This window comes from Protopterus annectens, chromosome 7.part0 (assembly GCF_019279795.1).
Source record: "Protopterus annectens isolate FY-2018-M chromosome 7.part0, PAN1.0, whole genome shotgun sequence".
Taxonomy (NCBI): Eukaryota; Metazoa; Chordata; order Ceratodontiformes; family Protopteridae; genus Protopterus; species Protopterus annectens.
This window is the reverse complement of record NC_056739.1, coordinates 598,779,037-598,806,250: the sequence shown is the minus strand read 5'-3', so window position 1 is coordinate 598,806,250 and position 27,214 is coordinate 598,779,037. Positions and strand designations below refer to the sequence as shown.

At 44.7% G+C, this 27,214-nt stretch overlaps 1 protein-coding gene across 3 annotated transcripts in view; it reads left to right on the top strand.

The window, feature by feature from the left end:
* CSK (C-terminal Src kinase) overlaps positions 1–27,214 on the top strand; it is a 2,395,116-nt gene that overhangs the window by 1,679,414 nt on the left and 688,488 nt on the right. For all 3 annotated transcript variants that reach the window (XM_044077191.1, XM_044077192.1, XM_044077193.1), the window contains one exon: positions 14,656–14,768. In XM_044077191.1, the coding sequence (XP_043933126.1) occupies positions 14,656–14,768 (113 nt within the window). The remainder of the gene's footprint in view (positions 1–14,655; positions 14,769–27,214) is intronic.

The window sequence follows — 27,214 nt, the reverse complement described above, 5'->3', positions numbered from 1 at the left end:
TCACATTCATTTTTTTCTGTCAGTGTCTCATATTAATACTACTAGACTGCGGTGGTGATGCTGCGGTAGTGTTGTCGCCTCACAGTAAGACATTGTCCTGTTCGATTCTCAGCTAGAGCGTCTTCTGTGTGGAGACATGTGTGAATGGGCGTACCTTAGTTGAAGGTTGTGTGTCAGGGCTGGCAACTCGGCATGTAAAAATCTACTGCCAGTCATTAGCGGACCGGAGTTCCGCTGTGGCGACCCCTAACCGGGAAAAGCCGAAATACACACCAACAAATAGTTTTAAACTGTCCATGTCTCGTATTTCTTGAATTATCGTTGATTCTGATGAGATTTATCCTTGATGTATTGACAGCCATGCAGTTTTATTTATTTTTGTTTATTTAATTTATTTTATTTTTGTTTTGTTTTGGGGGTGACACACAAGCAGAGTCAAGTTAGGCATTTTCCGAATTTTTGACACGCCGAACCCAAAAGGTTCACCATCACTGTGCTAGGAAAAAAGGCTCATAATATTCAATGTTCTTTTTCATTTACTTGCTCTCTCTTAAAATATGTTGCTAAATCAATGTAAGGTCTTTAATCCTGTCATTCCCCCATGCAAGAATGAGAAAAATACATTAATTTTTCTTTATCATAGTTGTAACCAGGCTTTTTACATTACAGTGCCTACGTTTCTTAAAACTGAGCAAGAAGAAAGAGAAGCATAGAGAAAGAAAAGAAAAAGAGCAGCAGCACCTGTTTACATTCCCCATTGCACTTGCAAATAAGTGAAAAGAATTGCTTTATAACGTGAAGAAAACCACATGCCACAAAATTGGTACAATTTAGGAAAAAAAATCTTTACTTATAATTAACTTTCTCCCTCCTCTTTCTGGCACCAAAGCACTTTTCCAAACATTAATGACAGAAAGTAGGGCATATGCTTTAGAGTCCCCCAGACATCCGTCAGATTCTGAAAAAGTCCAATATTTCTAGATTTTCTTGTTCTGTCGTATTTTGCAAATATAATTATTGCATTATAATCCCATATTAAGTTACTGTTTTTATTACAGTTCATCTCCGAAATCCTGTCTCAGCTTCATTTCCAACGTACTGTTGATTCTCCTAGTCTGCTGTTGTGATCCCTTCCTTCTCTCCAGCATTTTTCATTGAAAATTTTAAAAAAGGTTTTACAGTCCCTGTGTGGTCTTTATTGCCAGAAGAACAAGAAGCAGAATCTCCTTCTTTTTCACAGCTTACTTTTTGTTGGACAAACTTTTGTATTTCCTGCTTAGCATGTACTTCATCAAAAAACGATTTTGTCCCTCCGGGGAAGAATACCTTGACAGTTGGGTACAGCAGTTTGAACTTAACATATGCATCTCCACATTCCCTGTATAGTGGAATAAATTTGCTGCTCATCTGTCTGGTGTACAATGAGTAATCATCCTCCACAAAACACTCTGCTGTTTCCCCACTTTTAGTACTTTGTCCTTCTGCCACAGGTTTGTCAGAATCAACTCCTTCTGCTGGTGGGATTGCATCTTTGCTTTCTTATAGCCAGGTTTGGCGCATACACACAATGTGCACTTTCAGCTAACAACTCCTGCTGTGGAATACCAGTAGAGTTGCTTATTTGTGCTTTCATAAAATTAATGCAGTCTGTTCCTTCCAGCTTCTCTGGTATAGATGGAAGTCTCAGGTTTTTCCCTGCATGCTCTGTCCTCTTCTATTATTTTTTTAAACATCTCTTCCTGAGTAGTTTCATATTTTACCAGCTTTTTCTTCATTTCAACCTCTGATTTTTGCAGCTTTATCATCTCATCTGAATATCTATTTAAAGGATCTTCCATTTTTTTCCCAGCCTTTTGATATTTGTGTTGAGGTACTCCGTCAGTGTTTTGTTCATTTTAACCAGGTCTGTATGCAATTGTCTTGTATCTTCCTGTAGGTTATTGGAAGTCCTGTCTGAAGGTTGCATAGCTTTTTGCTGAACAGCTGCAGAACTTTCCCCAGTCAGTGTTTCCTCCTCATTTTTGTAGCTGATTTTTTTCCATGTCTTCTGTATTTCTTTACTCCTGGCATCCAGGCAGTGCACTTTAGCCAGTTACTGAAATTTACCCATAAACACAAGTCTACTGGCCTTCTCTGCAGAATGTCTGTTTTCACACTGGAAGAGCTAGAAGTAAGCTATTACTCACTCAATGTGCAGCCATCTTGGAAGTCCATCCTGCATCATGTTAAATGTGTCTGCCGTTCAAACCATCTCAGATGCCATAGTCATATTCATCACAGTCTCTACACGAAATGAACACAACAAAACCATTGAAAAGACTCACTGGTTACCTGTGAAACAATATGCTGACTTTCTGCTTGCCTCTTCTCTGTTAAAATGTCTTAAAAGTAAAACCTTCCTTGGCCCCATTAGACTATTCAGAGATGCACCAACATAAAACCCTTAGTAGTTTTAACCTTTTAAGTCCTTTTCTTCAAACACCCCAAACTAAGCTTGACTGGACAAACCATGCTGTTTCAGTCCTTGATCCTAAACTGTTGGAATTTCTCCCTTCGTTTTTTTTTAGTATCATTCATCTTATCCTTTTTTCTGAACAGAATAAAAAGTACATTACAAGACTCTAGGAAAATGCATTTGCTGTCTCTCTGGTTATATAACTTCACCTCTTCCTACCCTTCTCCCCTTAAATAGCTTATTCTGACTCTTAATTTTCATTGTAATTCTTTCAGCATGCTTTCTGTAATATTCGCTCTGTAGATAATGCATGTGTATGTTGTGTTTTGTCTTTTACTCTGATAAAATGTGTTTACCCACGGCTTGACTCTGAAATTGGTCCACTAGGATTAGTGCTGTACCCTGCTTAACAAATTTAAGATAAATAAACATTTATAGATTGTGTAACATCACTTCTTATGAACTTGTGTGTTGCATATTTCTTTGCCTGCCTTTGGACCAGGTCCTGGTTGAAAAGGTTCATAGATTTATATTAGGCTGCTGATTTGCTGGACAATTTGCAGCCTAGCCACATGATCCCACATTGAATTTACCAAGACATGAAAAAAATGCCTGACCCTCAACAGGATGAATTACTTGACTCAGTTGCATCCCCTAGCCATGAGGGTTCAGACCAGGTATGTGTCTACAATTGACCATTCAGTTATCCAGGTTTCAGTTAAAAAGGGTTAAGGAACTGCTGTGCTTTACATCCAAAAGGAGTCTGTTCCATAAAAAAGGTACTTTCTGTGAAAGTTGTCCATCATGCCAGCACGTTCTGTTTATATTACTCTGGAAATTCAGATCTCTTAAGTAGTTGTTTAGGGTGGTATTAGTTTTGTGGGCATGCTGTGATGCCTTAAATGCTTCTTACAGAACAGGTGCCACAGGATCTGTCATCTACAGACATGCATGGCTCAGCCCCTCCCTCCCACCCCCATCAGATCAGTTAAGCAGGTTAAAACTGTGAAAAGATGTTACCTAACTCTGACCCCAAGGTACAGCAGGAATTACCTTTTTAAACCTTGGCCTTTTCCACCTAGACAAGACTAAGTATTAAATTCTGTTACTCATACCATAGAAAAGATTTCCATAGACATATTAAAGATCACTCCACCAGACATGGAGCAGATAAGCTCTGCTTTCCTCGAAGGAGTCCCCACCCACACCGTTGTAGGGATAGACACAAAGACCTCAGGAAACACATTTATAAAGCACTACAAAGTAGGCAATATCTCCAGGGTTAGAGCAGGTTTCACTATTGTCATCCTGCAAAATCTTTTTTCCTAATGTCATACAGATGACCCTCCACCCAACTTTTAGCTTTGGGAGTCCTCCCAAAAAAATATGTACTGCAACATTGACTACGAAGAACATAGTACAGTTCTGTCCCAAGTACCATAACTGCAGATGTTCGAGTAGTTCAATGTTGCAGTGCATATTGTCCAACCATTCTGTCTGCTGACCGCTTTGTTCCTCCTGTCCATTGTCCCCTCTCTGTCTAGTTTGTTTTTACTCCTCACTTAGACAATTGGGGAGGTCATGCTGTCCTTGGGCATCAGACTGCTTGTTCACTGCTTAGAAGGCCTGAAGATGGTGCCAGTGGATGACCTTAAACCGTGATGTCCAGACATCAATCTTTGGATGTCCATTGGCTAGGGAAGATGTAAAGACTCTGGAAATCAGGATGGTTACGAGGTTCTGCATGGTAGGAATACCCAAGAATCAATACTGCAACATTGATCTACTCGATCATCCACAGTGATGGTAAGTGGGACATTAGTGCGCTTTCCTGACATAGTTGAAAAAGGCTTTGCAGTTGCCCTTAACTTGGGTGACAGTTCTCATTTCATACTTGCTTTTGGAGGATTTGTTTTTGTTTCCAAGCTCTTTGTTAATCTTTTTGATTTCTTTATGGGGTGTTAATTTTGCTTTTATGGGCAATGAATTTTTCTCTGGCTTTGTTCTTGAAATTGGATTCTGTGCAAGCCTGAAGGTGGGCATAGATTGTATCTGTGAGTAAGGCAATATGTGATGTGGTCATCAGAATGAAGAGGGTGTTTCAATTTTGACAAGTCATCACTTAGTTGGAATAGATTTTCCTTGAAATAATCTCTGAAGATGGAGCAGTTTTAGAGTAATTTAGGTCTTGCACTTAAGGTAAGTGTTACTGCAAGATGATCAGATTTGACCAGTGCTTTGACAACAATACATGTTAAGCAAAAGAGGGCTAACTTGCTGAGAACTAGGTCCAGTATTTTTAACCCCCTTTGTTGTGTTTTTTGACTAGTTGGTCTAAAGAGCAGACTTTTAATTAAGTCCAGGAATCTTTGTGAATATTTGATGATTATCTTCGTGTTTCACTGTTGCAGTCATCACACGTGGGTTATCCTGCCAGGGTTAGCCCTCAGTCGGCCTGAATACCAGAGGCTTAGTATTTCTGCTTCAGCTGCTGTCACTGCAGGACTGACGTCAGGTCATCAGTGGTATAAAATCAGGCAGGTGGACGCCATTACATCAGTCTTTCTTGCCGAGGAGCCCGAAGCAGTAGCAGTTCGTTTGAGTGCCGATTGGCTGCTACCTGAATTTCATTTCCAAATTGAAGTTGTAGTCTTCTAAAGCTATGTACCCAATTGAGGATCCTTTTTTCCTTGCTCTAACCGATGTCAGAAAAAGTTAACAATAGTCTCGCCTTTGGAAAGCAAATACCACACCGAGACTTCCATTCTTACTGCGTTTGTGCTTTGTTCAATGCCAGAACTGTACATTGTCAGGCCCTTATTGTAGCTAAATATTTTCGCTCTTGGTCCCCAAATTCCAAAATGGCTTCAGTAAGCCGTCCGACTGCCGATCTTCTGAAAAAACACAAGGATAAAGACAGAGACAGACCGCACAGGTCCAAAACTGCCGACAACGTTTCCGTTAAGCTAGTCGTCAGTTCTCCGGTCCTCAGTGAGGCACTTTCACAGCCCCGGAGGCCCACTTCTGTGGAATCCCAGGCCTCTACCGAGACCCGTTATGCTGCGAGACTCTTCTTGACTAAGGATCCCGTGGCTGTCTCTACCTTGGATGGGTCTGGAGCCGCTGAGCAAGCACCGGTTTCCAAGGAAGTTCTTCACACTACCAATAGTCGACACAAACCGATGCCTTCTTCGCGTCTTCAGTTCTTTCTAAAACTACCGAGTTTCTAAGGCCCAGGGTGCGAACTACGCCTAAAAAAACGAAGACCCCAGTGCATGCAACTGCTTCCATGCCTTTTTCTCAAATGCATAAAATGGCGGAAGACTTTATCATGCTTATTAGGGGAAGCCAGCCTACCCCTTCCAAAAGAAAAAGAGACTTGTCCCCAGCAGTTGTATCTAACCAGGAATCCAATGACTCTGAGGTTTCTGAATATGAAGACATGCAACCCCTATCTGCTTATGAGGATTCAGATGCAGAGGAATCCATTCCTTCTGCCTCTCCTCCAGAGAATTTTTCATTTGGCAAAACCCTACATTCTTTAAGGGAGCATTTCCAGTGGGAATGTCAGGAGTATCCTCAGTCCAAAAAGAGACTCAGGGAATTCTTAGACTTACCACAGCACAGACCTTTAGCCATTCCTCCTGTCTTGGATGTTGTGGATGATGTCTTTCTGGAATCCAGTTTGACTCCTGACAACCTTCCTCCTGCTCCCAGGAAACCTAGCAGGTAGAGTCCCTGACTCTCATAAATTCCTTTTTAAAAATCCTACTGCTGACCCTGAGGTAATTTCTCAAGGGTCTAAATGAAGTAAAGCAACCTCTGCTAAGAATCCCACCCCCTCAGATAGGGATTCCTGAGCACTAGACAGATGAGGTAAATAAGTATACACCTCTGCTACTCTTGCTGTCAGAGCACTAAACTGCCAGTTCCATATGCTAAACTTTCAGCAACATACCCTGGAACTACTCAAACAAAAAATGTCTTCCTTTCCTGCTTGTGCAGAAAATAGTTAGAGTTAATGCATTCTGCAAGTCAAGTAACTAAACACACCTTGCACTGTGGTTTTGATGCCCTAGAAGCTTCTTGCAGGGCAGCAGTCACCGGTTCTGTCCTTAAAAGGCATGCATGGCAGACCATGTTAAATCTAAATTGTTGGATGCCCCCTTGCATAAAGGCAACTTATTTGGCACCAAGGCAGAAGAGGTCTTAGAGAAGATGAAAGAAAAAGCAAAATCTATGCAGACAGTTAAGGATTTCTTACAGGTCCAGCCACCCAGGTTCAGCAGGCATTGCCCCTGCTGTCTGGGGGGTCTGCTTCCACGGGGTCTGGGCTGAACGGACCTGGTGGGAGCAGGAAAGGACCAGTGCTTGGAGGGGGACTTTCCTGTAGATTGGTTATACATCACAATTTTTATCTCATCTCCTCCTATCCTAACCGTTAGTAATTGAGCCTCATCTACCTCTAACCTTGGCATGTTTAATTTTTCCATAAACATTTCCATTTGTATCTTTTCTTGATTTTCATATTTCTGTGTTTTATAGAGATTCTCGTAGAATTTCCGAAATATTTATAATACCTGTACAGGATCTGTGTTTACCTTCATTGTTATAGGTTCCCTAAGTTTGGTAACAGTCCTTTCTAATTTCGGTTGCTTGAGTCATTCTAAAAGTTTTTGTGCTCTAGATGTTCATCGTGTTTCACTGTTGCAGTCATCACTGTAGGGTTCTTCCTGCTGGCAGGCAGTCCTCGGTTGGCCAGAATCCCAAAGTCTGGGTCCGGCGTCGGCTGTTCAGTCATGCTCCCTGACTTCAGAGCGCCAGGAGTACAAAGCTGCCAGCCGACGCCATGTTCTGCAGTCTTTCTTGCTGTGCGGTGAAAGCAGTTCGCATGTGCCGGTCGGCTGACTCCTGATATTTTTTCGTGCTTCAGTCCGAAGACTGACTTCTTCTTCTCAAAGCTAAGTACCCCGTTAGAAACTTTTTCTTGCTCCAGTCCGATGTCAGAAAAAGTTAATAATTGCATTTCTTGTGGGAAGCAAATACCTCATAAGGATTTCCATTCTTACTGTATTCCTTGTTTAGGCCCTGACCACGACGTAGCTAGTTGTCGGTTTTGTGCTAGATTTAACCAACATACGATTAAGCGGAGGTACGATTTTGCTTTTCACTACTTTGGTAGGCGATTTAATTATAAAATGTCGATGGACACGCTTCCGACTACCGGAGTTCACAAATGACGCAAGGATAAGGACAGGCCTCCGAGGTCCAAATCAGACGACGTTACACAACCAGAGCCAGCTTCAGGTTCGACCGTCGTCAGTGAGGCGCTTTCGCAGCCCCTGCCCTTTGCCATTTCAGAACCGATAGCCGAAATGGACTCCCACGAGGAGCCAACTAGGCCTTTGAGCACTCCAGCTGCAGGACCTTCGGACAGTGCTTTCTCGGATGGGTCCGGAGCCGCTGTGCAGGTACTGGCTTTCGAGGGGGTTTTCAGGCCTACATAGCTTCTGATAAAGGCAAAACCCAGGACAAAGACTCCTTTTAAATCTAAGACACCAGCCCAGGCCTCTTCTGATCCGGGACCCAAATCACAGAAACAGTTACTTAAAATGGCGGAGGACTTGCTAACCATGATTAGGGGTTCACATCCCCCTCCAGACAAAAGGCCAAGGCAAGAGTTGGACTATGATTCTTCTGATCAGGCATCTATTTCTTCAGTGTCTTCCTCTGAACAGGAATATTCTTTCCCTCCTTATGAGGATTCTGATGCTGAGGAATCTATTCCATCAGCTTCTCCCCCTGAGGATTTTTCTTTTGGGGAAATTTTACATGACATGAGGGAACATTTTCACTGGGAGGGACAGGAGTACTCGGAATCTAAGAGAAGGCTCAGGGATTTCCTTTTTCTTCCCCAACATAGACCCCTGGCTATTCCTCCTATTTTGGATATTGTAGATGATGCTTTTTCTGAGGCCAATTTAACTCCTGACTCCTTTCCTCCAGCTCCTGCTAAGCCCGACAGATATTACAGGGTCCCTGACTCCCACCAGTTCCTTTACAAAAATCCTACTGCTGATCCAGAAACCATTTCTCAGGGTCCTAAGGGGGTTAAGGCTGCCTCTGCTAAAAATCCTACTCCGACAGATAAGGATTCCAGTGCTTTGGAGAGATGGGGCAAAAAAGTGTATACTTCTGCTACTTTATCGATTAGGGCTTTAAATTGCCAATTTCATATGCTAAAATATCAGCAATTTATACTGTCTGTTATGAAACAAAAGTTAGGCACCATTTCTGCATGTGCAGATAAGAAGGAATTGCATGATTTGATGCATGCTACTGAACAAGTGGGGAAGCATGGTTTACACTGTGGTTTTGATGCCTTGGAGGCTTCTTGCAGGGCGGCTGCCTCTGGCACAGTCATTAGAAGACATGCTTGGTTAAAGGAACAAAACTTACCTGATCAAGTGAAAGCAAAGTTACTGGATGCTCCTGTTCAGCATAATGTTTTCTTTGGGCCTAAGGCTGAAGAGGTGATAAAGAAAATGGAGGATAAGGCAAAATCCATGCAAATGGTTAAGGATTTCTTACAAGTTCAGCCCCCTAGATTTAGCAGAAATTGGCCAACAAAAAATTGGTCTTTTCCCAGCTCAGACAGGTCTCAGAGGGGTAGATATATGCGCACAGGGGGAGGCCTCAAACACAGGCCTCTTACAGACCTAGACAATGGAGTGCTTCCACCCCCAGGGGTGGAGAGGACAGACCTCAATCATTTAGAAAACAGGCTCAATGACTTCCCCTGCATGGCTCCAGGAACTTCTCTTCTGGATGCACCCCTAGGAGGAAAACTCTCTCTTTTTCAACAAAATTGGACTTACATAACCCAAGACAATTGGGTTCTGGATGTAGTTTCAAGAGGTTACAAATTCCACTTTCATACCTTGCCAAGACCAAACGGATGGCCAGACCCTCCAAAACACCAATGGTCCGAGGCATTAAACCAGGTGGGATCCCTCATGGCTATGAGGGCCATAGAACTGGTTCCACAATCAGAGATGGGGCAGGGCTTTTACTCAAGGCTCTTTCTAGATGTCCTTCAAGGATGCATCTGCAGTCCTAACAAATGGGTTGTCCTGGCCTCAGGCAGCCCTTCGGTCGGCCGGATTCCAAAGTCTGGGTCTGGCCTCGGCTGATGTCGCACTTCACCTGACGTCATAGCTGCAGTTCTGCGGGTATAAAGGCATCAGCCGACGCCATTTTCCCCAGTTCAAAATGCTTACTCTGCAGCAGCTCCTGCCAGTGTTGAGCAAAAATGCATGGATGGTGACATTGGATTTAAAGGAGACTTACCTTCACATCCCTATCAGACAGGAGTGCAGAAAATATCTCCGGTTCAAGGCCGGCTCGAAACATTACCAATTCTCTGCGCTGCCCTTTGGCTTGTCTACTGCGCCCAGGGTCTTCACCAAGTGCCTGGCACCAGTAGTTGCTTACTGCAGACTCAAAGGTATTCAAATTTACCCTTATCTGGACGACTGCCTTATTCAAGCAGACAGCAAAGATCTTTTACTCCAGCACCTGCTATTTGTTCAAAATCTTCTCAAGTACCTGGGATTCACTGTAAACATAAAAAAGTCACATTTGACCCCCACACAACAGATAACTTTTCTGGGTGCTCTTTTAAACACAACAACCCAGATGGCATTCCTGACATCTGAAAAACAACTACAGCTGGCTTCCACTTTCAAAACCTTGGCTTCTATTACTCAGCTAACTGCAAGGAAATTCCTGCAGGCTTTGGGTTACATGGCCTCCTGCATTCTTCTCATCCCAAATGCAAGACTTCATATGAGAAAAATACAATGTTACCTAAAAAGTGTATGGTCCCAGCATTGCCACAGTCTAGACACATAGATTGCTATCTTGCCTTGCCTACAAAAGGAATTCCATTGGTGGTCCATGGCATGTCTTCACAACAAAGGCAAAGCCTTCAGTCTACCTCCAGCCAGCCAAGTGTTAACCACGGACGCCTCGGATTACGCATGGGGAGCCCACTTCCAGGGAAAGTGTCTGCAAGGTTTTTGGACAGAGGATCAGAAGCACCTACATATCAATTTAAAAGAGATGTTAACTGTTCAGAATGCCCTCTTGGCTTTCAGGGATCTTCTACAACCAGGACAACTACTGATACGAACAGACAACACCACCAGTCATGTGGTACATAAACAAGCAGGGAGGCTGACATTCCTACCCCCTTTGCAGACTAGCCATGACTCTATGGAATACAACACTAGCTTGCAAAGTGGATCTACAAGCTCAGTTCCTGCCAGGGAAACAAAATACTTTGGCAGACAGCCTGAGCAGGAACCTGTCAGACCCACACGAGTGGATGCTAGACACCCACATATTCAAGATGATTACAGAAGCCTGGGGCTGCCCAGACACAGATCTATTTGCATCCCCCCCTCAACCACCAGTTACAAATTTTTTGCACAAGGACTTTTCACAGGCTAGCATGGAAAGTGGATGCACTATCATTCAGTTGGAAAAACCTCAAGGGGTATGCCTTTCCACCACTACCTCTTTCGGGTGTTATTAAAGATCAAACAGGACAAGCCCAAGATGATGATTCTACTGGCCCCAAATTGGCCTCGTCAATTCCAGGATCTATGATTAATCCTCCCCTTCCCAAAAAGGTCATGGATGTTATCTTAGAAGCCAGACGGCCTAGCACTAGAAAATCTTATGCAGGCAAATGGAAGAGATTTTGCACCTGGATGCATGCTCAGGATTCGGATCCTCTCATTCCTAATATCCCTCTGATTTTGCTTTACCTAACAGACATGCTACATAAGGGTTTATCCTTCTCCATAAAAAATTCATGCCTCTGCTATCTCTGCACATTACAATACAGACCCTCCACTGTTTTCACATCCACTTCTGAAGCAATATCTACGAGGAGCAAAGAATTTAAGGCCCCCTAGGACACCACCCATTCCTGCCTGGGACCTCAACTATGTTCTGGAAAAACTCACTCTACCTCCTTTTGAGCCTGCTGCCACAACTGATATTAAGTATTTATCATGGAAGAAAAGCTGTCCTACTGGCTTTGACTTCAGCCAGGAGAGTCTCAGAGTTGCAAGCACTCATGGCTGTGGAACCTTACCTTATTTTTCACCAAGATAGGGTGTCTTTAAGGACTAATCCTACTTTCATGCCTAAAGTGGTTTCCAAAGTGGCTTTAAATCAAACTATTCACCTGCCAACTTTTTTCACTAATCCACAAAATAAGGGGGAAAGGATCTTGCATTCCTTGGATGTACACAGACAACCGTTTTACCTGGACAGAACCAAGGATATCAGGAAAACAGAGCAACTGTTTGTTTTTTATGCAACAAACTCCCAAGGCAAAGCCATTTCAAAACAGACCATTTCTAAATGGATTGCACATGGAATCAGATTCTGTTACTCTCATCATGGAAAGCAAATCCCAGGAAAAATTAGGACTCACTCTACCAGAGCTGCTGCTACTTCAGCTGCCTTTCTCAGGGGAGTACCTACCAAAGATATTTTGGAAGCTGCAACTTGGAGTTCAGTGCATACTTTCTCTAAGCACTATAATCTCCTTCTTTACTCTAAGTCTAGGGCAGGCTTTGCTTCTGCAGTCCTGCAGGGCCTTCTAGCTGCTCCTCCTTCTCTATAACCACCACCCCTTATCTCAGCTTTGGGATTCAACCCTACAGTGATGACTGCAACAGTGAAACACGATGAACATAGTACAGTTGTGTACACTTACCATAAATGTAGATGTTAGAGTGTCTTCACTGTTGCAGTCTGGGTTACCCTCCCTCCTATCCCCTCTTATACTTTCACTAGTGTGCTTACCTACTTCACCTTTCTTCTGAGGTGTATTTGCTACAGGCTATGGGGTTTGTGGTATGTTATTTTTTGATTTTTACTATTGGCCTTCATTTTTAGGCACCTGACATCTGGGGCAAAAAAAACTGGAGAGCATGGCGTCGACTGGCAGCTTTGTACTCCTGGCGCTCTGACGTCAGGGAGCATGACTGAATAGCCGACGCCGGACCCAGACTTTGGGATTCTGGCCGACCGAGGACTGCCTGCCAGCAGGAAGAACCCTACAGTGATGACTGCAACAGTGAAGACACTGGAACATCTACATTTATGGTAAGTGTACACAACTGTACTTTCCCCCTATTACATCATCTAGCCAAGGCCAATTGCCACAAGTTACCCCACCGGATGGACCTGCCCACACAGAAGAAGGGAACGCTCATATACCCCCAACTAGCCACTCTGAACCTTATGTTGTGGCTGATATGGCACTGATTCTATTCAGACACCTTTACACAGAGGGCGTGCTTCAGATTCTGCAGGAGGCCCGAAAACCAACTATCAGAAAATCTTATCTTTCCAAGTTGAAGAAGTTTTCTGTTTGGTGTCAAAAACAAAATTTCCAACCATTCACAGTAGAACCGCCAGTGGTTTTGTCTTACCTGTGTGAACTAATGAACTCGGGCTTGTCTTATTCCTCCATTAAGACACACTTATCTGCCATCTTACCATGTCTTCCTCAAACCCCACCTCTAGCTTCTAGGCTAGAAGTTAAGCTATTTTTGAAAGGTGTACTTCACCTTAGACCCCCAAGGAAGCCCATCCCAACTCTTTGTGATCTATATTTTGTTCTGGAAAAATTAACCCTAGCAGCCTTTGAGCCAGCCAAGGACTGTTCTCTCCAGTACTGTACTTGGAAAGCTATTCTCTTGGTGACTATTAATTCGGCCAGAAAGGTTTCTGAACTGCAAGCCCTCATGGCCTCCCATCCTTTTACAGTTTTCCACAAGGACAGGGTTTGTTTACGTACTAATCCATCCTTTATGCCCAACGTTGTTAATGAACTTTCCTTGAACCAAAGCATCAACCTTCCTACCTTCTTTCCTTCGCCTCAGAACCTGCTGAAAGGATCCTCCACTCATTGGATGTACATAGACAACTCAGATGCTATTTGGCCAAGACCAAATCCATCCATAAATCAGACAGGCTCTTTGTCTCCTACCACCCAAGAGCCCTGGGACATCCTGTTTCCAAGCAAGTCATTTCCTCTTGGATCTCTCAAACCATCTCCTTTTGCTACACAGCCCATAGCAGAAGGCTTCTCTTCCCAGTAAAAGCACATTCCACCAGTGGGTGTCCTCCTCTGCTGCGTTTTTTTAAGGGTTGGGACACAGCTGGCATTTTAGAAGCAGCTACATGGTCATCTGTCCATACTTTCACCAAACACTATAAGTTGGATATCATTTCCAGATCCAGAGCAGGATTTGCCAGGGCCGTCCTTCATGACTTTGTGGAAGATGCTTCTGTTTCTCCTCCCAACTCTCAATAACAGCAGCTTTTGCACTCTCCCTTATTTTATGGATACAGCAACATATGAATAGAAGGACATAGTATTATTGTATAAAATCTTACCATAACTTTAGGTGTCCTTCTCTTCTATATGCTGCTGTATAGTTTTGCACCGTGCCTTCCCAATGACACTTTCCTGAATCCTGAGTACCCACTCCGTAGTCGCTGGTTTTGGCAGCATACAGTTCTGAGGTAGGTGTGTCCTGATGTCTGCTTTGACTTTCATCGAACGTCTGTTTATGACTGACGTTCCATGAGTGTCACGGGACATCATACTTACCTTCGTAGTAGCATATATGTTTTGTAAAATGGCCAGACTTACGAGTTGACCCAAAGCAGACTCCCTGATGTTCTGAAAACTTCTTATGTTGTGGATACAGCAGCATATAGAAGAGAAGGACATCTAAAGTTATGGTAAGATTCTACACAACAATACGTTCTGTTCACTCGTGACTAATTTCATCAATTTCATCTGCTATACTTACAGAGTTACTAATCTGAGCATCATATGATAGTAAGTATTAACCAGTTCTAATGGTAGAAAAGTTGGCAGATGGTTATTGTTTTGTAATACAAATCCTGTTACAGTTCATTCATTATGATGTACTTCAGTTTATTATCTCAATACTTTTCCTGTTTACAGGAAAATCTCATCTTTTTTATTTATTAAAATAGTATTACATTTTGCACTGGTATCGTTAGCATTTTTCATTTAAGAGTAGTGTATACATTTTAACAGTGTGTGTGGTTATTTTATATTTCTTGTTTCTCCCTAGGATCCAAATTGGTACAAAGCAAAAAACAAAGTTGAGCGTGAAGGAATTATTCCAGCCAACTACGTACAGAAAAGGGAAGGTGTCAGATCGAGTACTAAACTCAGTTTGATGCCGTAAGTGATGAATATGAAGTAGGAATTGTAATGTAGTCGAAAATATTTTTACTTCCATTGTTTTAAGCCCAGCACCTAAGCATCAATCTTATTTGGAGAATGTGGATGCTGTGCACAGTGATACTTGTGAAAGTAACCTCTGAATTGCCTTGACCTTTAAACGTATGTATAGCTGAACTGCCCTTGACACTTGGATAGAATTAGAAGTACAGAAACAATGATAAATGTTTCAGGAAATATGCAGCTAAGATATTTACAGTTTCACTAAAATGTTTTAAAAATATATTATGTGAAGTTGTTAAATCTCGCCGTTTATTCTCACTGTTGGGTTCGGAGCCAATCCTCGGCACCGACACGGCTGATAGCAAAGCTCAAGGTTTAGCAATAGCTTGAGACCAAGTCCCTTATCCCATGATGCACTGCTGGATTTACCACAGATCTAGTTTGCCACAGCACGGATCTCTTGGTTTCAACGTTGCTTGAGACCGTTTTCATCTATTAGTAAGTTTTTACAAACTTTTTTCTATTTTCTTATAGTGTTAGTTCAGTGCTACTTTAGTGTGATTTAGACTGTTAGCCCCTTCCTTAATAGTTGTTCTGGTAGTTTTTGGCCTTGGGCCTTTAGTGGATAGTTGTGATGGAGTTTATTAGATAGTTTTGTCAGTTTATATATACATCTATATATATATGTATATATATATATATATATATATATATATATATATATATATATATGTATATATATATATGTATATATATATATATATGTATATATATATATGTATGTATATGGGTCTACTTTATTTGCCCGAACTTTCATTTGCCCGACACCCATTTGCCCGACACTTCATTTGACCGACAAGTATTATTGGCAAGGAAATGGGATATGCCCCCTTCCCCACTGCAGTGCGACCCTGGAGTTAGAATATGTAGTTGGGGGGGTGGGGGCACAGCCCCCGCTTTCTTTTATGTTACTAAGCAATGTTAAAGCAAAACTAAACATTATAATATGAAATTAAGTGGGGGGCTTCGCCCCCCACACCCTCCCTAACTATATATTCTAACTCCAGGGTCACACTGCAGTGGGCATATCCCATTTCCTTGCCAATAATACTTGTCGGTCAAATGAAATTTCAGTCATTTGGTCTCGGGCAAATGGGTGTCGGGCAAATGAAAGTTAGGGCAAATGAAGTAGACCCATATATATATATATATATATATATATATATATATATATATATATATATATATAGTGTGTGTGTGTGTTAAAACTGTTTCATATTTGCTATTAGTTGTAATAGAGTTTAAGCATTAGCATAATTATGTCTGACGTTAAAGAAAAATCTAAGTCTGGCTTCAAGAAATGTCCAGACTGTGGACAAAAGATGTCAGTCACTGATGGGCACATTCAGTGTGTATACTGTTTGGGTGTGAAGCACCTACAAGAATCTTGTAGTATTTGTCATTCCTTCTCTTCTGTTAGAAAGGAAGAGAAAATTGGTGGATCTGGGCTTGCTTAAGCACCCCTTCTCTGAAGCTTTGAGTGACCAGGATGGTGCCAGCAAGTCATCTAAGTCTTCAGAATCTTCTCTGGATTCCAGGGGATTTAAGAAGGCTAAGAAAATGGATGATTCAGGGCCATTGGTTCCATTGACCCCGGAGCCGAGTGTGCCTTCCGGTCGGAGCCAGCTCACAGCCTTGGAGCCGGTCTGTGAGACTCCTTCATCTCCTTTGCTTCAAACGGCACCATCTGTGCATTCGTTGAAGTCTTCTGTCAGCCTCTTTGATCTGGATATGGACCATTTGGTGTAGAAGCTCTTAAGGGCACCAGGCCTTGCCAAATTATTGTCGGCTCCGACACTCCCGTTGGAGCCGAAGACCATCACCCCGGACTTGACTGCTCCTCCTCTGAGCCGTACCGGACCTTTGAAGATGGAGGAGGTCGACTTGATGTTTGTTGATCCTGTGGAGCTGAGACCTGCCCCAGTATCTTTGGTTCCATCCGCTCGGACGACCTTGGCGCCGACCGGGGACTCTGAGCCGACACTCTCCTGTCGGGTCCAGTGAGGGTAGTCGTACCGACTTGTCGGTGCCTACTCTTCCTCTCGGGGCTTCGGCTTCTACCTCGGGCTCATGGCTTCAGTGCGGGAGGATCAGACGATTCCTTCAGGTCTGTCTACTCCTCCTCATCAGAGCCGTGGTGCTTTCGAAGCTATGAGGGAATCATGTCTCCAAGGACATCTTCAGCATCAGGTCCGGCTTCCTCCTCTCCTCAAGTGCCTGTGTCTGCTTCTGTTTCCATCAGCCAACCCAAGCGTAGAGACCCTGAGCCTCAGGTAGCCCCACAGGGCACCCCTTGCTCTTCCGAGACCTCTCCAGAGGCTCCCGCTGTGGAGGTCCCCAGGAAGAGGTTGTGTAAGGGGAGACACTTGGACTCCCCCACAGAAGTCTTTGACATCTGACACTGACTTGGATGAGTCAGAAGGGTCCCCTCGATCCCGCTCTGAGGATATCTCCTTTGCGGAGATACTAGAGATCCTTAGGCAGAGGGGTGATTGGCAGTCCAAAAGCCCTACCGAGGATGAGTCAGTGCTTCTGAAGGCTTTCAGGTCTCAACATTCCACCTCTTGGGTGTCTCCACCTTACGACAAGCTCATGGATTTGATCTCTCATAGGGAGTGGGAGTCGCTGGAGTCCATGGGACCTATCTCTCGGAGGCCAAATAAGTTCATCTCCGCCACCGTGGATAAACCTTTTTTGACTAAGGGAGTGCCTGTTGATGCCATGGTGGTGGCGGCGGCGGCCACTATGAAGGAAATGTCTGAGACTTCCTCATCTATCCATCCTCCTAACAGAGATGCTAGGATCATGGAGAGATATGGGAAATGCATGTATAGTTCAGCGACATTTTCTCTTCGATCACTGAACTATTTAACCTACTTCACCAGACTCCAAAGAGATCTCCTGAAAGAGCTAGAAGACACTCTCCAGGGTACGGTAGCTGCAGGGGTTTCCGACAAAGTTACCAACCAGCTCACTACTCTAAACTCAGTTGTGAACTCGTCCATGCGTCTCATATCTTACACAGCTGATGGTTCGAGTAGGGCCGCAAGTACAGGCATTGCTCTGCGTAGACATGCCTGGATGTGTCTGTGTTCCTCCGTGGAGCCCTTCAAGTCTTCATTTATCAACACCCCATTTGATGGCTCATCCTTGTTTGGGTCCAAGGTCAAGGAAACTTTGACCAGGTGTGAGCAAGAAGGAAAGACTCTGTCTGCCGTCGGAGTCCACTTTTCTAACCCTACTCGGCCTTATCCTAAAGGCCCTAGGGGTGGAAAGATGTGGTTCCGAAAAGCTCAAGGAGCCTTTCAAGACACACGTGGTGAAACACCCTCTAGAGCCAGAGGGAGGGGGTTGTAATGGAAGACGCAGCTCGCGCAGCATAGGGGGTCCGCAACAGCAGCATGACAGAGGTCAATTCTCTGGTCAGCCCTACCAGCGCTCCTGAAAGGAGGCCCGGCTGTCCTGCTCTGGAGGCAGTCGGGGGTAGCTTGTCTTTATACCCAGAAGCCTGACTAGATATAACATCCGATACCTCGGTACAAAGTATAATCTCCAGAGGGTATTTCATACCCTTCTCTTTCCCCCCTATTCCTGTCAAGAGAATCCCAGATGTTCCACCCAGTTTCAGGGAACAAGCAACTATAGAGGTCCACAAGTTGCTAGAAAAAGAGTCATCCAGCCAGTCCCAGCAGACCAAACAGGATTCGGAACTTACTCAAGATTTTTTGGTTCCAAAGAAAACGGGACTGGAGACCTATCTTGGACCTCAGCAGACTCAACCAATTTGTGAATAAAGAGAAGTTCCAAATGGTCACACTTCAGTCCATACTTCCCTTTTTAGGGAAAGGCGATTGGATGTGCTCCATCGATCTCAAGGACACTAACTACCATATAAAGATGGACAGACACTCGAGAGATCCCCTGCGTTCCGGCTGGGAGCCAATCACTATCAGTTTCGAGCCCTGCCCTTTGGTCTCACTACAGCCCCTAGAGTTTTCACCAAATGCATGGCAGTGGTCACGGCTCACCTGAGGCGTCTAGGATTCCAGGTGTTTCCATACCTAGACGATTGGCTCCTTACCTCCACCACCAGGCATCAACTGATTCAGGCAGCTGAATCCACTCTGACACTCTGCAGCCAATTAGGCATTACGGTCAACTTCGAAAAGTCTGCCTTGTCGCCATTGCAGCATATCGTCTTTATAGGAACAGAGTTAGATACCTCAAATGCCACTGTACATCTTCCAACCGAAAGGGTCTCACTTCTTCGCCAGCACATCGCCTCATTGGTGTCAAAGAACAGAGCTCCAGCTGCAGAGGTCTTGAAAGTATTAGGTTTGATGGCAGCAGCAATATTAGCCATTCCTCTCGCAAGGCTGCATTTGCAAATTCTTCAATGGCTTCTGTTCACCCAATAGTCTTACCAGGAATTGCCAATGAACCATATGATCCTCATCACAACCTCATGCAAGAGGGACCCTCAGTGGTGGTTGACGTCTCTTCATGTCACAATGGGACTACCCTTTGTGCCCCCCCCCCAGTAGCCACTGTGACCACGGATGCTTCCCTGATAGGATGGGGGGGGGGGCATTTTCAGGGAAAGACTGCCCAAGGCACGTGGACGGATCAAGAGTCACATCTGCGTATTAATGTTCTAGAGATGAGAGCAGTACTTCTGGCGTTGCAGTATTTTCAGGACTCTCTTCCTCTAGGGACGATTGCAATTCAGACAGACAACATGTCAGTGGTCTGGTACTTGAACAGAGCAGGACCAAGTCTTACCTCCTTTGTCGAGAAGCCCTCAAAGTATGGCAATGGGCTGTGTCATCCCAGCATTTTCTGTTAGCAACACACATCCTGGGGAAATCCAATGTGATAGCAGACAAGCTGAGCAGAGCAATTTTGTTGCCTCACGAGTAGTCTCTCAACCAAGACATTGTGGACAGGTTTTTCTGCAAATGGGGCCAGCTTTGCTGTGACCTTTTTGACAGTCATATCAATACCAAATGCAGAAGCTACTTTGCCCTGATACCACCTCTGGGACATCTCCCAAGAGACGCACTCGTACATGATTGGCCTCCGGGTCTCCTATATGTATTTCCTCCAGTCCCATTGATACCCAGATTTTTACAGAAAGTGAAGTCGCTGGGAAGGACTGCCATTCTTATAGCCCCCCCCCCATTGGCCTCGACAGATTTGGTTTCCCTTTCTTCACCATCACCTGTTGGAGGATCTATGGATCCTGGACCCAGTTCCAGATCTGCTGACACACCCGTCAGGGGACCTTCATCCTTCATTGCAGTCACTGAAGCTAACTGCTTGGCTGATCCAGTTCTCCACATAACCAGGCTTCATTCCCTGTCTTTCAACACAAGACAAATTCTGTTGTCTTCCCATAAGCCTTCCACCAGAAAATTATATCGCAGTAAGTGGAAGAGGTTCTCCATTTGGGCCGGCAAACAAAAAAATTATCCTTTTCAAGCTCCATTGTCATCCATTCTAGATTTTTTTACTATGATTTTTAAGGAGGGAGCAGCAGCTGCTACAGTTCGGGTTCAGTTAGCTGCTATATCCAATTTCCATCTTGGAATTGATGGTTTAAATATTATAGCCCATAAGTTATCTAAGGCTTTTCTCAAAGGTACTTTTCACATGAGGCCCCCACTGAAGTCTCCCTATTCTCCTTGGAGTTTGAATTTTATCTCAAATAATTCTTTTCCCCCCTTTGAACCAGCATCATCTTATGATCTCAAATTTCTGTCTTGGAAAACTATTTTTCTAGTGGCCATTACTTCTGCCCGCAGTGTGTCAGAACTTCAAGCATTATCTGTCAGACCTCCTTATATGATTTTACATGCTGCTAGAGTATCTCTCAGAAGAAACCCCTCCTTTTTGCCTAAAGTTTGTTCTGAGTCTAATATCAATCAGGTCATTGAGTTGCCAGTCTTCTTTCCCAACCATTAGAACAAAATAGAATACATGCTGCACAAACTTGACGTGCACAGACAGCTCAGATTTTATCTTGATAGAACTAAGGATATTAGGAAATCAGATTAACTTTTTGTATCCTTTTCGGAGGCCAGAAAAGGTAGACCAGTGGCTAAAACAACCCTTTCAAAATGGTTGTCGGATTGTATCTCATTTGTTCATGCAATTGCTAACATACCCTTGCCACACAAGGTAAAGGCTCATTCAACCAGAGCTGTCTCTACATCATCTGCTTTTCTAGCTAAATTGCCCCTTGATAACATTTATGCTGCAGTCACTTGATCTAAGCCTCATACTTTTATCACTCATTACAAAGTGGATAAGGCCTCCAGTGACAGGGCTTCTTTTGGTTCTTCAGTCCTGAAAAATGTACTCCCGTGAGCCACCCAGGATTGCGGGTGCTAGGGGCGCTACCCATCAGTGAGAATAAACGGCAAGATTTAACAACTTCACATAAAGAAGTTATGAACTTACCATAACGTTCCATGTGAGTTGTTTATTTCGCCTTTATTCTCACATCCCTCCCTCCATCCTCCACTTGGCTGACATTTGACTCAGAGGCTGGTATCATCCTGGTTGTTCAATTCTTCTTATTCTTTTTCCTTTTTGGGAGAGTAGACATCTTTCAGGGATATAGTACACACAGCAAACAAGATCTGAGGTAATTCCAGCAGTGTGTCATGGGATAAGGGGCTTGGTCTCGAGCTATTGCTAAACCTTGAGCTTTGCTATCGGCCGTGTCGGAGCCGAGGATCGGCTCCGAACCCATCAGTGAGAATAAAGGCGAGATAAACAACTCATATGGAACGTTATGGTAAGTACATAACTTCTATTTTTCTGCTACCTTAATCTTTCCTAACTTAAATGACAGCTGTGTTTGTGGGTGGGGAAAAAAGGTTGGTTTAGATTGTATATTGAAGGAAAAAGACAGACAGATCAACATTGTTCTGTGAGAGTGCACAGTGCATTGTGGGGAAAAAGCATTAGCTGTGAAATATTGTTGTGCAGGAGTAACTAACCTTACCATTCCTTTCAAAGGTGTAGCAAATTATAAAGTAATTCTCAGTGGTTATCATGATGCAGGGTTAGCTGTACTATACAAATCATCAGGATGTGATAACAATATTTTCTTTACTGTTTTCTTTATTTATCCTTTAAGTATTGAAAGCTTGAGGGGAGACTACTCTTATTCCCAAGTTTGTGCATGCTGATGTGTTCTTAGAAACAACGTGGCAGTTAAGGTTATTTACTAGAGGAGCAGTCTTCAAGTATTTAGTTATATTAAAGGGATGTGGCTCACACAATTACACAAATCATATGTATTATACCGTTTTTTAGGAATGGTATTAACCGAGAAAGTGAGGTGTATATTGTGTGTGAACAATAACTTGTAAAAATAGTGGTTAAAGATTACTGTTTCAAATAAGCAGCAGCTTTCACCTACACTGCTGAAGCTTGGAATACTCTATGTAGAGGAAAATAGCATAATTTTTTATTTATTAAAATAATAATGCATTTTGCACTGGTATTGTTAACATTTATCTTGAGTTACATGGAGGCTTGGGTTTATTTTATTTTCTGGATTATTGAATAGACTGTCCAGAGAACTGTCGGCCTCTGAAAAAATTCTTAAATAAAAGAAATTGAAAAAATTTTCAAGAGATATAGAAGATTATGAGAGGGGGAAACCCTTTGAGTTATACAAAGGGGTACGATTTGCGGAGGGCACAAAGAATTTCACGTATACACGTAAAAAATGGCCCAGATCTATTCTTAAGAGGGGCACATCACCCACTAGGAGTTCGGGGGAAGAATCGTCCACCACGGATACCGAATCCATTCAGTTGTCAGATTCACCCACTCCCAAAAGAGTACGTAATGCAGGTCACCCTTTAGGCACAGACACAGGGGGGGGGTGCAAGCATAAAAACATTGGAAGAACTTTTTCTGTCAATAGTCAAATGAATACAAATTGTTCAAATGTGCATAACATTTCTGATTATGTATTAACACCTATGGAAGAACATTTGCTAAATAAAGGTCTCGGTTTTATTCCTGGCTTTTTTGTTGATGAAAGTACATTTGTATCTGATGTTATGGATTTCTGTAGAAAATTAAATCTTAAAATTTTCTTTGATGAGAAGGATTCCACTCAAAGATCTACTGAATTTAAATTTCTAACATCCAAGTTTAGTCCCCCGATGGACAAACATGTAGCCATATTCCAGAATGCAGTCATGGAAGATTTACATCAGCAGTTAGGCACAGGGAACATTATCAGAAACAATCTAAACATCAATGAACAACAGGCTCTTACAAACCTGAAAAACAATACTGACATTACCATTCTTCCTGCGGACAAGGGTGGGGCCATTGTGGTGATGAATTCCAGTTATTACTGGGCTGAAGGGTTAAGACAAGTGTCGAACACTCAGCATTATTTACAGATGCCCATTGACCCCACGCCCAATTTCAAAAAAGAAATTGATGATTTTTTGCAACTCACAGTTGAGGAAGGTATCATCAGTACTAAAACCAAATTTCATCTTACCACTATGGATCCAGCCAAACAATACCTGTATTTACTCCCTAAAATTCATAAATCATATTCCACACCTCCAGGGAGACCTATAGTGTCAGGTATTGGTTCACTGACGGAACCTCTGTCCGCCTTTCTTACTCAATATCTTAAACCTTTGTTACAATATGTTAGGGCTAGACTACAGGATACCACGGAGTTCCTTCAGATTGTTTCTGAATGACAGCTTGAAGAGCATTGGAATCTGAAGTAGTTACTTCATTTGCTTTGAAACCTGTGGGTATCGGATCCGACTTCGGATCCGAGCCGGCAGCTTACCAAGATCCAAGATCCGAGCTCCTAGCTCCTTCTCCCTACCCATAATCCCCTGCTACCAACCACATTACCTCATATTGTTTTTTGCCGCGGCTGAAGAAGCTTTACTTTTGAAGAGCTCCTGGCTGGGTGAGATCATTTTCAGTCTTTTTCACAGAAAAAGTCAGAATCGAGTGTGTGTGTTAGTAAAAACCTTCTATCCCCTTGTTTGTCAGTTTTTTTAAAGTTTTACTGGTATAGCAGTTAGTTTTTTCTTGTCACTCCCCCTCCCTCCTTAGCATTTGGGTGTGTGTGTGTGTGTGTGACTGGTTCAACATGGCGGAAGGGCCTAAGGCCATTTTTTCTAAATGTACTGAGTGTGGCCACAAGCTTTCCCCAGCTGATGGCCACACTCAGTGCGTTTTTTGCCTGGGGGCAGCCCATCTCTCAGAGGCCTGCCAGATCTGTGCGGCATTTAACCCCCGGGCACTTCGGGATAGAAAGAACAAGCTGATCCTGGCGGGAAAGCTCCCCCAGGAGTCAGCTTCTTCTTCCTCTCCTGTTCGGGCTCTGGCTGCCTCAGTGGCCTCTGCGCCCTCTGTTACCCCAGCTCTACCCGGGACTCAACCTCCCACTTCGGGTTTGAGCTCTGGGGAAACTAGTGCCTCCTCAACTAAGGAGAAGAGGCACAAGGATAAGGAGGGACATAGATCCCATAAAAGGCGGACCGAGTCTCACCCCTTGGCTCCGCCAGCTAAAATAACTAAGTCTCCTTCGGGGGTCTCCGGATCCTTCTCCTCTCGGCTCCGTTCGCCTAGCTTCTCGCCGGAGGAGGAGGATCCGTCTCACTCTAGGTCGTCGAGGCGGCCCTCACGGCCCGCCTCGACTACCTCTTCCAGGTCAACTAAAAGCATCTCTGAAGCGGATATGGATCGGATGATGCGTCAGTTCTTACAGACCCAAATGCAGATGGGGGTGTTCTTGCCTCCCCCCCCTCTGGGGGGGGAGCGCGGCTCCCATGTTTGCCCCGATCACTCCTTCTCCGACTCGCTTTCAGATCTTGGAGTCATCAGATCCGTGCCCATTCGGACCCAGGGAATTGTCGGCGCCGATAGCGCTTGTCTCTTTGACGCCGACTATGCCCTCGAGCTTGTCGGATCTGAGCTCTTTTGGTCGAGGGCTGAGCATCAGATCCGAGGGAGTTGTATCTTCGGAGCTGTTGGGTTCGGAGCGCACCTCTCTCTCGGCACCGACTGTTTCGGCTCCGACCCCGATCCCTTCCTCGGAGCCAAGGAGATTGCTCTCAGAGGCTGGCAAGGGTGAATCTCCTTCGGCTATTGAGGTAGTGGAGAGGGTACTGTCGAGATCCTCCAGATCCCCGGTTCGGGCTGTGGATCCACCCATACCCCCACTGTATGAGGGTCTGTCTTCCATCATCCGACCATCGGGACAGCCTGCCCAAGCCCTCCAGCTAGTTCCTGTTGAGGAACAACAACCCGTGGACGAGCCCTCTTCGGATAGCCCCACCGAGGAGGTTCCTCAGAAACGTCGGTGTAAAAGGAGGCACCTGGACTCCCCCGAGTCCGTTACCACGGACACGGACTTAGATGATAGGGAGGGTTCCCCAAGGTCACCCCCTGAAGATGTCCCCTTTGGAGACATCATGGAAATGTTGCGTATTAGAAGGGGGTGGTCTGCCCAAAAACCTTCCCTTGATGAGTCCGTGTTCCTGGAGGCGTTTGAGGCAGGCCCATCTACTTCTTGGATGTCCCTTCCGGCCGACCCCCTGGTGGACTTAATTACCACCAGGGCGTGGAAGGAGCCCGACACCGTGTAGCCAATACCTAGGCGTCCCGACAAAATACTGAGCCCCCCCCACAGATAAGCAATCGTGGGCCAAAGGATCCCCTGTTGATGCCATGTTGGTGGCAGCGGCCACCAAGAAAGAGCTCGCTCAGGAGAGTTCTCTGGTCCACCCGCCAGATAAAGAATCTCAAGCATTGGACCGGATTGGGAAGCGGATGTTTGCTTCAGCGACCTTTTCTATAAGGGCGCTGAACTATATGGCACATACCATCAGGCTACAGTGAGACTTGATCAAGGAATACGCTGCAGCTCCCCCAGACTCCATGTCAGTCGGAGACAGGAATGTGTTTACGACACGAATGGCCACTCTGAAATCCATCTCCAATACGTTTATGCGGCTCCTCTCTCATGCTTCGTAGGGAGCCACTAGAGCCAGCGGAGCAGGGATAGTCTTACGACGTCACGCCTGGCTCCGTCTTTGCGACTTCGCGGATCCCTTCAAGGTGTCCTTCGCGAACGCCCCCTTTGACGGTTCTGCTCTTTTTGGCAAGACCGTTCGCGATACGCTGGTCCAAAGCGAGAAGGACGGGAAGATGCTGTCTGCCGTCGGAGTCTGCTTCTCTAGTCCCCAAAGATCCTTCTCCAGGAATCAGAGGGGACAACAGAAGCTGTGGTTCCTCAAGTCTCATCAATCCCATCCAGCTGCGGACCACTCGTCCTCTAGAGGCAGAGGAGGACAAGGTGGACGCCGGCCCAGAGGCAGAGGGGGGCCGCGTAATTTCGGGTCTAGAGAACCTTTCTCGGACAGACCCGCACAACAGCCCTGAGGGTTTGCCCGACTGTCCCTCTCTGGAGGCAGTCGGGGGGTGGTTGATGAAGCACCTGTCAAACTGGGAGTCCCTTACAACGGATCGATGGGTGCTCCGTATCATTTCCAGAGGTTGCTTCATTCCCTTCCTAAATCTTCCTCCCAAAATCAGACACCTCCCCGATGTACCACCCGATCAGAGGGAGGCAGCGGCCTTAGAAATTTTAAAGCTGCTAAGAAAAAGAGCCATCCAGCCCGTCCCCCCACATCAGTCCGGATTGGGTTATTACTCAAGGTTCTTTTTGGTGCCAAAGAAAACGGGGGACCTCAGATCCATCTTAGACCTTTCCGCTCTGAACCTGTTTATACCCAAGGAAAAGTTCCAGATGGTCACTCTTCAATCTATCCTCCCCCTTCTGCGGGAGAACGACTGGATGTGCTCCATAGACCTCAAGGATGCGTACTACCACATTTTAATGGACAGACGATCCAGGAGGTTTCTCCGCTTCCGGCTCAGAGCCAGTCATTATCAATTCAGGGTTCTTCCATTCAGCCTCACTTCAGCCCCCAGAGTGTTCACCAAAGTCATGGCGGTGGTTGCGGCCCACCTGAGACTTCAGGGCGTTCAGGTCTTCCTGTACCTAGACGACTGGCTCCTTACCGCGACCAACAGGCATCAGCTCTCAGTAGCGAGAGATTACGCACTGACTCTAGCCCACTACCTAGGCATTTCAGTAAACCAGCAGAAGTCCGGCCTGTGCCCCACTCGAGCCCTGGAATTTATAGGGGCCATGTTGGATACTCGAATCTCTCGAGCTACCCTAACATTAGTCAGACTGAACAGCTTGTCTTATCAGGTGTTAGCCCTTCTACGAAATCCTTCTCCTCCAGCGGAGTTAGTCCTGAGGGCACTAGGCTCTATAGCAGCCGCAATCGGTCTTTCCCTCC